Raw genomic sequence first — 16511 nt, forward strand, 5'->3', positions numbered from 1 at the left:
CCCTCCCCTGTGTTCCTATGGCTTCTTATTTTCATTATTAGTCCAATGTGGAATTTTCTTAATTGCTCCTCTAAGAAGCCCCAGACTGAGCATTGACTGGTTGAACATAACAGGATTCTTTAATTCCCTTAGGTAATCTGGTGGGCATTGTTCAAGCTGAAAAGTTGACTACTGTAATCCTCATCCTCTGAGGTTTTAAGGGGTTTATTCAAAAACAGGCTGATTACCCGAGCGCAGACCTGAGCTTTCTGCTCTCGGCCTTCTTATCAGCACAGCGGCGTAAATGAATGTCGCCCCATCTACTGCAACACACCATCAGGTTTCTGTTGTATTGGTTTCTAAAATGGGAAAAGTTAATATAGTGGTCACCTCCTCTACTAGTCTGTCATTCTGGACCATACTGGAATCATTTGAGCTTGGTTGGAGATGAGGATAATGGAAGGGGCCCACTTAATATTCACAGAGCAGTACCACAGTGAATGGAAATGAGTGAGAAAGGGTGAAAATAGAAAAAGGAGGGGGTAAAGAAAAACACAGACTGAAACAGAAATTGCAAAATTGTAGGATAGAATTGGCATGGCATTAGAAACGACTTATTTTTCAAATGGTGATAAGTCAGGAGAGTGTGGGGACAGTGAGTTCGTGAGTGTGAAGATCTGTGGTCACTTGCTGACTGTCTGAAAACTCATCATCCGTGTGGAGCTGGAGGCAGCGCATGATGTTTGTGGAAATAGACAAAGGATATACAGGCTCTGCAGGAAACTTTGGTTGATTTCAGCATGATATTAATTCAGTTTTGGGTTGTGTGAAGTGAAGGACGTGTTTCATATGGTAAAATTTCCGTATACATCGGTTTGTGTGACATTTTCTCAGCAGGTTTGAAAGGTTTTCTTTGCAGCAGGAAGTTATATTTGTCAGCCTGCATGGTTACTATTTTATTCCATACACAATGCTTTATTCTCCCTCTTTCTTTCTGCAATCAGTTTGAGCTGTAGTCTCAGCCATCATGTTTCTGTCACCGCACTAACCTTCAGGTGGGTGTTTTGTAGTCTTCATACGACTCATTGACTGCTATAAGACCAGTGGGGTCTGTTTGCCTGTCTGCCACAGACAGGATGCCAGATTCATTGCTGAGGTTGAGGCAGAACAATGCTGGGAAGGATATCCTCTCATTTTCATGGTCACCTCGGGTGCCCAAAAAGCGTGGCTGCACACAGAAATGAGTCTTGGGGCTCCCACTCGTCCCAGTACCCCACCCCACAGCTCCTCCTCACCCCCACCCATTGCTACGCTAAATTAGAACTGCCTGTCTTCCCCTTCTCCCTGATCCTTCCCCTCGTCTTCTCTCCCACTCCCTCTCTCTCGCTCCATCTCTCCCCTTCACTCCTGAAGTTACAGAGGAGAGGAACAACAGGAGGTGTCAGCTGACTACCCCCCTCCAATCAGATAAGTTCTGATGGAAGTGTTTAGCAGCTGCTAAGATCAGATTTAGCCTGAGGGAGGGAGGGAGGGAGGGAGGGAGCAGGAGGCTGGAGCGAGGCAGTGCAGCATGGCTGTGCACCGGTAGGGAGGCATGATAAGTCGTGGCTCTGTACCATGGACGAGCCCAGCATTCTGAGGAGACGAGGGCTACAGGTAAGCAAGCAAATGAACCAGTGTTTGCCCGTGTGTGGAGCTGTGTTTGCAGGCTGACTTTCTACTGTATGCACATATGTGTGGTTTCCCAGGCTCCTGCATCGGGGGGCTCTTTTAAGGACTTTGAGACCTATTTGTGTTAACACTTGACAGTACAGAGTGGGCAACGTTTTGCCGGTGCTGCTGATGTGCGCTTGTGTCCTGCATGTGAGGGACTCCTTTGGCTGGACCGTGAGGACAGTTTTCAGTCACTAAAATAAGGCTCCGGATGTAATTAGTTTTTTGGATAGATTTGGAAATAATAATTGCTGTGGCTCTGGGTTTGTTGTACTTTTGAAACAGCCCCAAATCATTCGTCACATTTTGCTTGTCTTAGCTGCTGGCAGGAGGGGAATCCAAGCTGTGTGTTCGTGGAGTATGATTGATTATTGCATGTTGTGTGAAGGGCTTTCTTGAGCTTTATTGACTTTTTATGATAATGGGCTGAATAGTTAGGCTTCTGCCTTTCAGTCAGAAGTCTTGATTGAGACGTAAGATCAGTTCAGTGGTGACAAATGATGGAGTTAATCATATTATTGCTGCAGTCGCTCTGTCGTTACATAAATGAAAGTGCAAAGGGAGGGCAGTGTATTCTGAAAAATAAAATTGTATTTTACACATCATGTCATTTTTAATCCAAGACCTTTCAGAAATCTGACATTTCTCCAGCCCAGTCAGCAAACTCTGCTGTAGGCGTTACAGTAGACTGTAAATTTGACTTATAATGGACCGATGATTTTGCTTACTCTGTTTTAGGCTGTCGCCGATAAACGTGTTGAAAAGGAATCTTTTTAAAATTTCAGTTCAACTACTGTGTGGTGGTTTGAATCATAAACTCCTTGTTATCCTTTGTGTGTGTTTTGCTTTAATTTAGGCTGCACACTGGTTGATGAATTAAACAAATAAACTGCTTTTATGCTTCTCCATTCACTTTATAATAAACAAAGGTAAGTTTTGCCTGTTTGAGAACAAATTCTTCATTTGTGATGTTTTATTTATTTAGCTGCCAAGCAAACCTTTAAAATGAAGCTGGTTGCATTTGGCTTTCATGTTCACAAATTTAGTGTCAATGTGTTTCCCTGCGATTAAGAATCTTTATGGAAATTAAACAGCAGAAATACAGTTTAAGTATTTTTAATGGTTTAAATGGTTTTGTCTGTAGAAACCAATAACATTACATATAATCTTTTTGTAATTGCAATGATCAAAATCTTCCAAAAAGCAATTATGTGCACAGTTGCCCTGGTCTCTGTTCTTTTGTTGGACACCACGACCTCCTCCCTCGCTGTCTCTCTTCCACACATGACTCCTTTATGTGCTCGAACATGCTCAACCAAACACAACGGGCCCTGCTGTGGTTAGGCGACCACTGCCGCTCTAACTTTCACGTTCAAAAGGAAGCAGGGAAGTTAGTTTGTCAGGCAAATGAACCAGCTATGTTCATTTGCCTGTTCATTCATTCTCAAAACAGGAAGGCCAACATCATTCCTGCCAGACCTGCTTTATGTGAGTGGACGGCAAGACCTGGACTATTTACATTTCTGAGTGCTTGTGGCCTTAAGGGAAAAATACCTCACTGCTTTCTTTTTGTTATCAATATATAAAACATACCTTCAAGTCCTGTTTTATTGTGGTATTTACATTGTAAGACCCACCTGTCTATAATATAAAGATACACCCTGCAGCTGATTGGCTTAACTTAGACAGGAAACAGTGTGTGTCTGTCCAAAGGTTACAGAATCCATCTACCTTCACTAAGGCTCACTAATTAACATGCCTGTAGCAGCGCTCCCAGTCTTTATGCTAAGTTAAGCTAATTGTCTGCTCACTGGTATTTAACAGCAACACATGAGGGCAGTATGGATTTTCTCCTCATAAGAAAGTGCATTAACTGAATAATACTGAACTATGTCTTTAATGGCAGAGAGAAGCAGCCTCACATGTCCAACTTCAGTCTGTTTACTTTTCTACTTTATTGATTTGAAGTAAAAGGAGAGACTGTTTCCAAAAGATTGAAAAGATAAAAATATTTAACATCAATGTCATCATTTGTGCTTCCTGCAAACTTTTAAAAGGCTTTTCAGTAATGTCTTAGAGAATTCAGATTCATTTGGGCAAAAATCTGTCAGATTTTTTTTTTTTTTAAATTGATCTTCGGTCGTGAAAAGGGAAAGCTTCAGTGTGCATCTTGACGCCTAATGAATGTGACAGGGTGCAGAATTTATTTTTAGGCTTGTCGAAAAACAACTGCAGACGAACCAACAATACGCAGGAGAGTTATTGTTTCCCTGTATCAGACCCATTAATGAGTTCTCTAAATAAATTGCACAGCTAAAGCGTGTTCAAGCTCAGTTCAGTATGAACGTCAGCATCGTCAGTGTCTTATGTTTGCTTGTCTGGAGAAGTAAAACTCTAGTGATTTGAAATTTAAGTTGAATAAGGTAATGAGTTATACTTGTTATGCGCAATGTGATATTCTTGTTAACTGTAGAAGTTGGATTCACAGATGTTTTCCTGCGTTTTACTTGATTTATTTTGTATTTGTGGTGAATTAGAATGTGGAGCGGTGCAGTAGGATGTGATGCACCTCAGTAATTGGTTTCTCTGTAAAAGTAATTTCCTTAATTCTTGTGTTTTGTCCGTCATTGCTCAGCTGCTATTTCTGAGTTTGCACTGTCAGTTCCTTATTGGATGAAAAGTAATACTCTGTGCTTTCTTGAGATTTACTTAGATATATGTCAAGGCAAGGTATCTATAATGAAACTGCCATATCTGGAGGAATCTGACTGTACAGGCACCTCTGGTCTACTTACTTCTGTACTGTATCTTACATAAGATGATTCCCTTTAGTCTCACTAGGTTAGTGTAGTGTGGTTTTGGTAGCATATAGACACCATGTTCCCTCATTATATAAAATTTATAGGATTTCTATAGATTGTAATGGTGCCTATAGCAGCTGCACACCTTCATCTTAATTAGGAGCAGCCTGTCAGAAGCTACTGCGCTGTATTGTGAGCTTTACAGTACTTCTGACACTTCTGCCTCATAATAAAAGGTAGCTATCCAGACGAGTGCAGCGACATTGTGTGCCTCCAAAGAGCCGTTTGTGTGAAGTGGTGTGAACCAGCTGGTGAAATACGGCCTGGCTGACAAAAGATGATGGTGCGGCACCAGAAAGCCCATTTCGCTCCACATTTTGGAGCACTATTACTTTTATTGATCCATGATAAATCCTGTTCATATTAACACAACAGTAGGTAAAATGATATTCCCATGAGAGAGGCAGGCATTGAGATGTTGTTTCTTGTTCTAATTTGATGAAACTACTCGATGAATGATTGCGTAAGAACTTTTCTTTAGTCAGATGAGGTAGGCAGCCTCTCTGCTGAAGTGTCCTTGTGCAAGATGGTGAGTTTCTATCAGCTTCATTGATGCAGTGAAAAGGGTTAGAGTAAAAGATAGTTGTCCTTGAGGAAGCATAATCACAAAATGAAACATTGATCGACACGGGGATATCAAATTGGATAGAGTGTAATATCAGTGCTGCCCAGATCCCTAAATCTAGTGTGTTGATTGGGTTCTTTAGTGTGTAGTGAATTTCAGAACAGTTTCAAGATAACACAGATATTTGCATATTTTGCAATTTATGTTTAAAGTCATTTATTTAACATCTTAACTGCTACAGCAGAGAACAAACTGTATGCAGAAAATAAAATGATTCCCGCAGAACTGTGGGTAATCGTGATCAGATTGTGCACAATAGCGTCCTCTGGTGTGGAGTCTAGGAGCTACATATATATCTGCTGCTACATTTGTGAATTATTCAGATCATTTCCATTGAATTTTTCACAATTCAAATCATCAAACAATTTTCCACCCGTTACACTCGCACCAAGATCAACACAGTAATCCCACACGTTCATAACTTCGACAGCAAGGACAGAAAAATGGTATAAACAGACACATTTTGAAAAGAAAGAAAAGGCTGCCAGGTGTTATAAAACTTCCTGTGTGATCCAGTACACCCTCCAGCCATTGTGGTGTTGGCCGTCTGAGAATTAGGATCAGTATCTGTGCCTAGAGTGTCCAAACATCCTCCATCTGTGGACAGGACAACTGTGGTAATCCCTGTCTGATGTGCGTTAATGAGGAATGAACCTATTTCTAACTACCAAGAGTTTCTGATAGTGATAGAAATAGAAAACAGAGGAGAGGTTTTAGTGACTATCTTCCTCAGTTTACTTAGACTTTATGTTTCCATTATCATCACATTAAAACAACTGCCTCAATAACCTTAAAGTAAATGTAGATGGATCTGGGTTTGATGAGGTTGTTATAGTCTCTGTATGATCAAAGTTTGGGCCGTTCACTGTTGATAAATGTCCAGGCTGCATTGTTTCCTACTTAAGGTCAGTGTACCGTCTGCTCGTCACTTAGTCCCCTATTGTACGGTCTGTCTTCTTCCTGTACTAAACATGTGTTGGGAGCAGATAACCAGCTCTATTGATCTGTGTGACCTCCAGATACACTTGAGGTCTCTGACTCTGACTTTAGATTAGATGCAGCAAAGATTTAATTTTAATCTTTTAATCTTTAATTCAGATCATTTTGTGGTTCCGATGGTCACTCTGATGACCAGTAATTTACAAGATATAAATGGACCAATAGTGAAAACGTTTCTCTAATAATTGCAGTGGTCATTCACATTATTAGACCTTAGCATGTGACAAGCAGCATACGTGCTGTAAATGGGAAGAAAATAAGAAAACAATATCAGTAAAGTGACGTTTCGACCAGAGAAGGGAGGTGCTGGTGTATCAGTTTTGTGTTTGTGCTCTTATTTTTTTAGGTCAAAGGTTTTTATAGAGAGCATTCGTAGTCTTGATAAAAGTTTCGACTCAAAAATATTAAAAGCTTAAATAAACCATGTAAACTTTATCTCCCTCTACAGGATCAGGGGCCACTTAAGGCGCTTTATCCTCCTGTGAGTGAGCAGGAAATACTTGTTAATCTTTGATCTGTCTCATCTTAGCCTTGATGCTTTTGAGAAAGACTGAACAGATAAAAGTGTAGTTTGTTGGTTAGGTTACCGAAGATTATCGTGTGTGTCTTTTGGTTTGAAACCGTCTTCTTGTCTTTAAGAAGAAAGATGATGCCTCCTGCCACGCTCGTCTCATAACTCGGCTCCAGGGTAGTCGCTGCAAACAGCGTCTTACATTCACCGCTCCATTAGCGGTTATTAACACTTTCCTAAAAGCAGCAAAGATAAAACATTGAACACTTGGTTTTGGATTTTTATGTCGACTTAAAATCGTTCTTGGTGTCAAAATTACATGTAGGTCCAGGTTAAGTGATATAGATGTTGTCAGTGCTGAATCAGAACAGGCTCTGGTTAAAGAAGTCACATGAACATGAACTACTATCTAAAGGGAAAGTGGGGATGTGGGGGATTTAGCTTTTCTTTACTCTGATATCACTTAAGGTGTTGATTTGATGACATTATGACTTAATATGACAATAGGGATTTTCCTACCAGTCAGCAGCAAAGCACAGTAAAACTCTCAGTACACGTTTGATCTGGAGATGTAGGAAAATACATCAAGGGGAATAATTAATGAAGAATTACACACAGGCCTTTTTACAAGAGCAACACCGCAGCTTTGATGTGGCGTCTTGGAAAATGAAATGTTGTTGCTAGAAGTCATTCACTGACATTTACCCTGTGGAACAATAAATACTTTCAGATTAATCATGTTATTGTATCCTAAATATCATAAGTAATGTCATCTCTCAAGCACAGAACAGATCATCGAATAAAGAGACGATTAAACATAAAGTTTATTACGGTTTGTTTTCCTGACTTCTGCTTTAAGAGATGAAAGGTTTTGATGCACTTACTGTTTTAACAGCTTTGCAGAGATCACACATTTTAATGGAAACACTTATATATGCATACTTTATATATGTGTTTATGTGAAGAGCTTGAAAACATGTCAGAACTTTTGCTTCAGTAACTTGAATCTTTTCTGGTATCGTAGATTTGCATAATCTTTTGAAAGACACTATTTATTTTTAAGGTGGAAAGTGCCTTCATTTGTTGTTCGATAAGGGCTGCTCTTATTTTGAGACAAAGAAAAAACAAAACATTAGGCACCGTAGAGTTTGGATGTGTCTCACCATGTTTCATTAAAACCCGTGTCACGCGGTGCACGTTGAATACGCCTGCCTCTTTCTTTTCACAAGCTTTGCTTATTCAGGAAGGTGTGAAAGTGTAAAACATCAAAAGCCTAAATCTCCATCACAGCGTATTTATTTCCCTTTATGTTAATGTTTTCCTCAGGCATGAATTGATTTCACATAAATACATGTTTTTCATTAAATTATGTTTTTGCTCTTAAATTGTCTTTGCGTCATTATAAGCTTCAAGCTGTGACTTGGTGAGCAGTGATTGGTGGATATCCCATCAGTATAAGTCATTCCCTGCTGGTAATTAGTGTTGTGTGAGTTGCGGTCATGTCTCCCAAGGAAACTCTGTGCCCTTGGTCTTGTGTAGACAGCAGGGGAAGCCAGACATTAATCCCTAATTGATAGCAAAGGGAGAGTGGGGCTTAGCACTTTTTCTGCTGACTGGAGCAGCCAATGCACATCAAGTCGGTGTCTTGACGCTGGACCTCATCCTTATCAGGTTTTTATTAGATAACAAAACATCTAATGATCAAAACAGAACAGATCCAAAACCTGGTTACTTATCAGTCCTCTGTTACAGCAGGAAGACTTCAAAAATAATCAGTCCTGTATTAGTCTCACTCCGCTGATATAGAAGTGCACAGGGAAATGCTGTCAGGCTGATAAAACAAGCTACCTTTTACAAGAAACTACAGTAATTAAACAGCAGTGCAGTTAAGTCTAAGGGGGATAAAGTGATCTGTACACGTTGTGCTCGTCTGTCACTGGTGGTGATGTTGGCTGCTGGCTTGCTTGGTTGTCCATGTGGCACTGGCACATCAGCAGATGCTGTAGCATCAGTTGTGGTAGGATGTATTTACTCGTGTTATTGGCAGCTTTCAGAGAAATATGGTCTTTGGAGCATTTTAACCAAAGATGTCATTTAATTTCTGTAGAGGAGCTGAACAGCACACATGCATGTATCCTGCCTCCTGCAGCTTGCCACATGTTGGTGGTGTTAAAGGGTAAAAAACAGTTTCTAACTTCTCTTTATATATATTTATTTGTTGTCACCACATTTACCCAGTAGATAAGATTTTTTTTTTTAATGCCCGAGGGGAAATTCAGATAATTGAAAATCACATTATGAAATTTTTACATTTTCTAAATTACCTCAAACATAAATTTGACATTTCAATATTGACATTTCTTTTGTATTGGCCTGCCGTGCACTGTAGATCAGTCAGGTTTATTACTGATTCAGTATGATTACTAATGAAATGCTCTGGGATGTGATACCTGTTCTGTTTTTTTGTTTTTTTTTTTATCCTTTGAGCTGATTGCATCCATTAACATCTGCGGTAGACGATGAAAAACAGAAACAGGTCCACATTTCTGAATGTGATTATGGGATTTGAACAGGGGAAAAGCCATTGGTTTAACACAACTTTACATAGATCTTATACACTGTGTTAACATGCTGATTCAAAGACTGGATAGTGCAGTGCTGCAAATGTCTGCTGCAGTATTATTGTGTCAGTAACAAGGCTGGGGAGAAATGCATAATCCATCAAGAATGAGGCATTGTTGATGTTAATGCAGGATTCTTTCAGGACCCACAGTAAACCCCGACCTCTCTCTGATTCTGCCTCTACATATGTTTTAGCAACATATGGAGACTATTATCTTAAAGAAAATAAAGGACAGACCTTTGATTGTTTTTGTGTATTCACCTGACTTTGTTTTTTCTTTTTTTGAGAACTGATTTTCATTCAAATGTTTGTTTATGTGTCACAGATGCATGTTCCCAAAGTCAAGTCATTTTGTTTTTGTTTTTTTTTTTTTATCAAGTGGGTTTGGGGGAATGGAGTCCTCTTGTTGCCTTCATTTTGCCTCCAGCTGTTGTCTGATTTAAGTGAAATCCAGATGCTGTTTTTAAATGGCTTGCCCTGTTGCCTGTGATGGGATGTAACAGTTTCACATATCTGAAAATCACCACTGTGATCTCCTTCCATATGGTGGCTATAAAGACACTGCTGCTGCAACAGCAGAATAATGGGCATCTATTTTTTTTTTTTTTTTTTTTTTTACCAAACCTCAGTCACTTCCTTAATTTCCTCTTTTGTTATTTGTGGGTTTGATGTTTCTTTAGTTTCTCAGTCAATATTGTTTCTAAAATATCTAATGAATATGCTTACCACTGGTCATTTGTAAGAAATAAATATGTACACAAACTTCACAAATTTGCATATTACAATTCTTACTTTTTGTACTGTTTTAATTGTTATTTCTTTTTTATTTACAGAAAGAGCTGAGTCTACCTAGAAGAGGCAGTTTGTAAGTACCTATATACTGTATGTGTTTTATATACATCTATATCCATATGGTTAAACTGGGTAAAGTACAATTTAGCTGGAGTTGCTGTGCAAGTCTCAAATAGGCATACTGTGTCTTAATTTTCCAAATTGCTGTTATTGTAATTTTTTCCCCCTGGAGTTTTCTTCATTGCTCACCTGTTCATCAGCAGGAGTTCATTCTGAATATGCAACGTGCGAGGTTTCTAAATTTTTCCTTTTCTAATGAAACTCCCTGCACAAATTTGTGTTTAATCAGACTCCTGTAAGAAGTCATCTTAAGATGTTTGCAGAAGTTCAGTGATTTCAAATATTGCTTGATAATTATCCCTTGAATTAAGTCTGTCACGAGCAATAAGTGGATAAATTAGCCTTTTATTCCACCTTCAGTTGGGAAAATTGAGTTAAGGTTAATTTTCACAGTGAAATACATCATTGACTACTATTCTTATAATGTGCCATTAGAAAGACATGATGTATAGAAACTGTCTGCAGGCTGGTGGGCCAGTGCTCTGTCTAGCAGGTTATTACCAGTGACACTGTGGGTCAGGTGTGAGATACAGCATGTGAAGGCAGAGAAGCCCTCCCAAACACTGGTTGTAGTTTGGTTTGATGTATTTTATTGTGGAGAAAGATTTACACATGACACCTTGTTGCTCTTGCAGCCACCTCACCAGCGGGGGCACGTAATGTAATAGAGGTGAGCCATTGCTAACAGGCTGCTGTGAGATCACCAACTGCACCATTTTATATTTGGAGCGCCAGAGCCTCAGGTGACCTTGGTAACCATAGTAATGGTGTTTGGATATGACAACGTGGATGTGACTGCTTCATAGTCATCGTAACTGCAGTTTTACCAATTTGTCTAATTGAGATTGAGCGACAGAAGCATCAAGCAGTCAGTATTTTGTGAAACAGATACTCTAATAATTGATAGAATTATATCTGTAATCTGTGACTGCTGTGTCATGTGTGTGTGTTTGATGTCATTGTGTTAGACAACTCTTAATGTTGTTTAACATTTAAAAAGACAGTGTTGGTCACAGTGAAGCCTGACACTGTCAAACTCCACGTCTACATATCGTCTAATTACAGAAAGAAAAGTGCATGACAAAACAAGCTGACCCTGCAGATATTGCATCCATACGTGGAGCTCAGTGTTTCTCATCTGCAGAGCACTGAACTCCTGAGTTTTCCCTGTGATGGAGAGCCATCTACTGAATATTTCATGCCATTAACATGCTGGCTGTCAGCATGCCAATTATATAGCAACAATTCACTCCTTACTTTATTGTTTTTCTCCACAGTCGTAACACTGATGGCTTGGACCTTTTACATGATGTCATGTGTGAAGCTCTTTTTAATATGAGACATTCTAGTTGAGTGATTACTGGAAACTATTTATAGGCTGACCTTAATAACTGGAAGTCTTTTGCTGGGTCCAATTAAATAGTGAAAATAAATCCTTTGTATGTTTTGGAATCTCAAACGCATTTTATTAGATCATATTCCTATTTCTCATTATCAGCACAAAACACAGCCCGTTTCACTTTCATTCCCAAAGTACCAAAGCTGCCTGGGCTGCTTTACCATGCAACAGGATATTAAAGAGGAACCTGTTGACTGTAGGTTTGGTTACATGGTCTTTTTATGGTGATACTCTAGTAAACAGATGCTGTCAACTGTCAAAGTGTCAAGGTGCCAGGATCTCTGGACATAAAGCTATCGTCAGTGGTTAGCAATTTGTGTATTTCATAGCTGCCAAATCCTTGGGTGTTAATTCTGGCACGTATTTGTTGACATACTTGTTGTTTATTATATCAGCCAGTGGAAAAACTACTAATCTTAGCTTCAGGGAAAGATACAAATTGTATAGTCCAAAGTCTTCACCTGAGTGGTTTTTGGTGGTGAAACTCTGACCTTTTTTAAACAGCAGAATACGTCTTTGTCACACACCAGCAAACTTGTATAGAATCACAGACCATGCTCTCTCTCTCTCTCCTTCTTTATGATAAACTAAATGCTGTACTCGTGTCTCACTCTGTTCACCAAAACAGATAGTGACAGACAAGCTATTGTTGGATAATACCACATTTGTATAAAAAAAAAAACTCAATGAACAATATTAATGTTAATTTTTCAGAATAGAATAAAAATAGAGCTTTTATTGTTGTTACACTTGATTATGTTGCATATTTTCACTTTTTGACATGGCTGTTTTCCTCAACTTTGCCGTAAACCTTCACAAATGAGTTTTTATGGAGTTTAATTTTAAAGCTGCAATAATTTAAATGAAACCTGTTTTTAATTTAGTTATTGATTTTATAATTTTGCAGTTTGTCAAGTTTACTACTTGTTGTACTGCCCCCTAGTGGCCAAAAGTTGCTAAAAATGACTTGGGTTCAATGAAGGCTATGAGCCATTGTGTTTCTGTCGTTCTTATTCAGTATTGTTATAATCACAAATGCTTGTCAGTGTCATTGTACTGGCCTATTATAACTGTAATGAATAATGTGTTTTCATAATGAGCATGCCTTGTTCTAAGATAATACTAACACTGTTTTCTTAGTGTCACCACAATTAGACATTGGCACCATGGAGCAGCTTTAGACAAGATGTGTGGCATTAATTAAACAGTGGTAATAAGGTGTGCATATTAGTAATTCCAAATCCAGCGACGTTTAGGGGGATGGAATATTGTTTTGTATAAACGATTGGCTTTCTGAACCATTTTCTGTCTGACTAAAAGCTTTTAGCATCAAACTGTTGCAAAGGCTGATGTGGGTCCACTTTTCTTCCATCAATGTCGAACTAATTTCAAATGAATTCAGGCTGAACTGTGCTATGAGTCAGTGAAAGTTTTGCTCACCCCAGGTACAGTAGCAGTCGTACGTCATTATTGGTGAGTCACCTGCACGAAAAAAAATCACTCTGACGAAATTAAAAATTAAAGTAGCTTGACTGAATATTTCTTCTTCTGTTGTATAATATTGTGATGACTCATAGCGGGTACAATTAATACACTATTTTCCTCATGTAAATCTCTACCTAGTTTTAATTTGTCAAATTCTCCTCACTGCCCAGTTGTTTGCAGCTTTTCTTCACATTTACCCATTTTCTCAGTATATATACTGAAGTCTCTTTTTGAATCCTCTTCACTTCACTGCATATCTCAACACATATTTTAGAGAAGAGTGTTATACTAGCACACTTAAAATGTTGATGTGTCTCGAAAAATCTTCTGGCAGCTACAATAAAAGAGGGTCCTGAATCATCTACTGCCTGTTTCTGTTGTTTGTCGGGGCAGTAGTGGCCTAATGGATAGGGAGTCGGACTTGTAACCTGAAAATTGCAAGTTCTGCGTATGGGTCTCCATACTTGGCCATATACTGTAAGTCACTTTCGCTTTCACTGAATGTGATGGGTCACCTGAATATATTACAGTGTAATTGTAATATTGTTGACTCCTAGCGTGTAGCCCACTCTTGACCTGCTCTACTTTTAGATGTAACTCTACAGCTTATGCTCCAGTTCCTGCCTGCCTCAATTACCAGTCCTGTGTTTAATGCAGTGTTTGTTGTCTTTGCTCTTCAAACATGCTCGTAGTAATGAAGAATTCATTGGACGAGTGAGTGAGGGAGAGTGTTGTCTGCTCTGCTTTCATTGCAAACACTACACGTCATTTTTTGCGGTGTGCTGTCAAATTATGTGAAGATTCCCCCCCCCCCCCCCCCCCCTCCTCCCCCCCCCCCTTTTTTTTTTTTTGTCATGCACTAGTTCATCTTTAATTTCCTGGCAGCGAGTCATTGAATCATTCTGAGTTATTGGGATTGTGATGGTTTGGCAGGTGAGTGTCTGGAGGAAAAAAGCCTCACAGGTGATTTTCACTAATGATACTCGGTGACCTCTGGCGTGTTTTAAATCTGTGCAGGGGATTTGACACTGATGCGTCATAATGCTTTATTACTTGGGACTGAAGTCTTGATACCACAGTCACAGCCGATACTAATATTCCTCCCAGTTTAAGCACAAACACTGAATTCTTTTCCCCTGCAGTTTCAGGTTATAGCATCTCTTCTTCATCTTTACCTTTCTGCCTTGATGCCAGGTGTGTCTACGTGCATTCTGTCTTGCTGTATGCTGAATGATGGGGACTAGCAGCAGGTAGTGGTGCATTATGTTTTTCTGAGGAAGATGACATCATCCCTGTGGCTGTGGTGACACTGCATTGTATGGTGCATGCCTTGTGCTAGCATCTGCCAAGGTGACTGCGTGTTGAGGAGCAGAGCAAATGTAGATCTAATGTATTGCATTGATTTCTGCTACGTAGCAAGTCACTAGCTGGTGGAGGAGTCGTGGTGGTGGTGGTGGTGGTGGTGGTGGTGGGGGGTACACAAATGTGCATGCATTTGTGAAGGAGCAGGGGGCGTGTATTAGGGGAGGGAAGAAGGGGTATTGTCCTGCCTCCATGCCCTCCGCAGGCAACTGAGGATTTCATTTGACAGCTTCAAGGTGGAACGTGGAAAGACCAAAACAAGAACCGTGCCCCCCCCCTTTTCACCCCCTCCCTTTTTGTTGGGGGAGAGAAAACCAATCCGTCTCATCGCACTGTGGTGGCTGGGTTTGGCTCTTTGTCAGTACAGGGGGGCAGCAGGCAAGCAGTCAGTGTGAATGCATATCATGACCACAATAGAGCAAACGAGCACAGTTCAGCCATGAAAGCCCAGCGGGAGAGGCTGAGAATTCCAGGGCTGACGCTAGAGTGAGTATTTTCCTCCGTTGTCCTGTCGGGGAGGCATCTCCTCTGCAGTGTGCAGCTTCATCTGTCTCTGTGTCATATCTGTTGTTGTCTATCACTGTTGCTCTAAGCTCTTGCAGCGTTAGCATTAGCAGCAGCATCTGCAGCAGGAAGTGTAAAGTCAGCTCAGCAACAGTGGCTTGCTTGTGTTTATATATATATATATATGTGCGTGTGTGTGTGTGTGCACAAATTTATGTTTTCTTGTGAGTGTGTGTGTGATAAACAGACAGATAACGTGTCACGCAAAGGAGTGCCGCAACTGCACAACATGCTTTATTTGCCTGCGTGACACAGATAAACATGCAGTGTGCACTCAGGAAACACACACATGCTCATAGCACACCTGTGATGAGTGTTGTGGCTGCTTGTTGATGTGGTCAGTAAGCAGAGAGTCATTGACAGCTGTGTGTTTTCCCTTTCATCACAGCCACAATCATTCTTTTGAATTGATGCGTTTTTATTTAGGTCAACAAGGCATTTGTTATGGTTCCTTTTATTTGAGCCTGTAAAACCTGCAATCCAGAGGCATAATTGGGCTGACGAGTGACCGTGTGAAATCTGCTTGAAAACTATGATTTATTTGCAGATGTTGAGTCTCAGTGACACTGCAGTGATACTTTCTGACTTCCCTAACCCGACTGAGATACTCAGACTAAACACAGTAGTTTTGAGGACTGTTTTCATTAGTGAATTAACATGTTGGGTCTATTAAGTATTTATTGCAGCAGGACTCTCCAGACTGCAGTCGTCACCATGTTGGTTTAAAATGTCATCCACTGCATCAGTGAAGCTCATTGTTTTTAATACTCATTGCACAGTAATGGAGTTATGTGGCACACAGGGGTATGATTCTGGACTGCCACTGCAGTAAAACTTGCCTCACCACATCTACTCACCTCTATATGACCCGATGTTCTGCAGCATCACTGCTGAAAGTTCAGTTTAAACAGGGCTCAGTGCTCATCACATATTTACGTCGAGTCTTTCTGTACGATTCTAACAGGAGAACCGCTGCTTATTACTTTATTTCAAGCATTTAGTGGCAGTGAAATTAGTTGAATTTATAACTTCCTTCACGATCTCTGGTATTTTAGAAAGTGTGCTTGTCTGAATTAAAATGACCTGTGGGTCAAGTAAACATTGTCGGATCAGACAAATGCCTTGGGAACCTGCTCTTTAAACATGATTTCAGTTCGTGTGACAGGAAACATTTACTCTTCGTGATGCTGCTGTCTTCATCTAGGCAGAGGCAGAGCTGTGTTGGGGAGGGCCAGGGAAGTTTCTGTCCTGTATGATAAAAGACAACTATTCACTACACTTCATTTAACTTACAGCCTCACTCCCCGAAGCTTGAGCCCCACTCCCACTAGCCCTTGCAGTCCGTGCAGCCCGTTGCACGCGTTTCATTTCTGGAGGTAAGCACGAGTTCCTTAAACATGGCTATTTTGTTTTGACAGACCTGTTAGTGCATGTTTGAGTCAGTCTTGTGTTCATGCGTCACAATGCTGGATTGGAGT

General features: G+C 40.1%; 1 protein-coding gene across 6 annotated transcripts in view; it reads left to right on the top strand.

Annotated features, from left to right (window-relative positions):
* Positions 1-16511, top strand: part of mast4 (microtubule associated serine/threonine kinase family member 4) — a 70712-nt gene that overhangs the window by 21163 nt on the left and 33038 nt on the right. For 5 of the 6 annotated variants that reach the window (XM_026296843.1, XM_026296846.1, XM_026296844.1 and 2 more), the window contains exon 4: positions 10145-10176. In XM_026296843.1, coding sequence (XP_026152628.1) covers positions 10145-10176 — 32 coding nt within the window. Of the gene's footprint in view, positions 1-10144; positions 10177-14856; positions 14956-16328; positions 16410-16511 lie in introns of those variants that run through there. The other variant, XM_026296850.1, reaches the window with a different exon arrangement.

Source organism: Mastacembelus armatus, chromosome 12 (genome assembly GCF_900324485.2).
Source record: "Mastacembelus armatus chromosome 12, fMasArm1.2, whole genome shotgun sequence".
Taxonomy (NCBI): domain Eukaryota; kingdom Metazoa; phylum Chordata; class Actinopteri; order Synbranchiformes; family Mastacembelidae; genus Mastacembelus; species Mastacembelus armatus.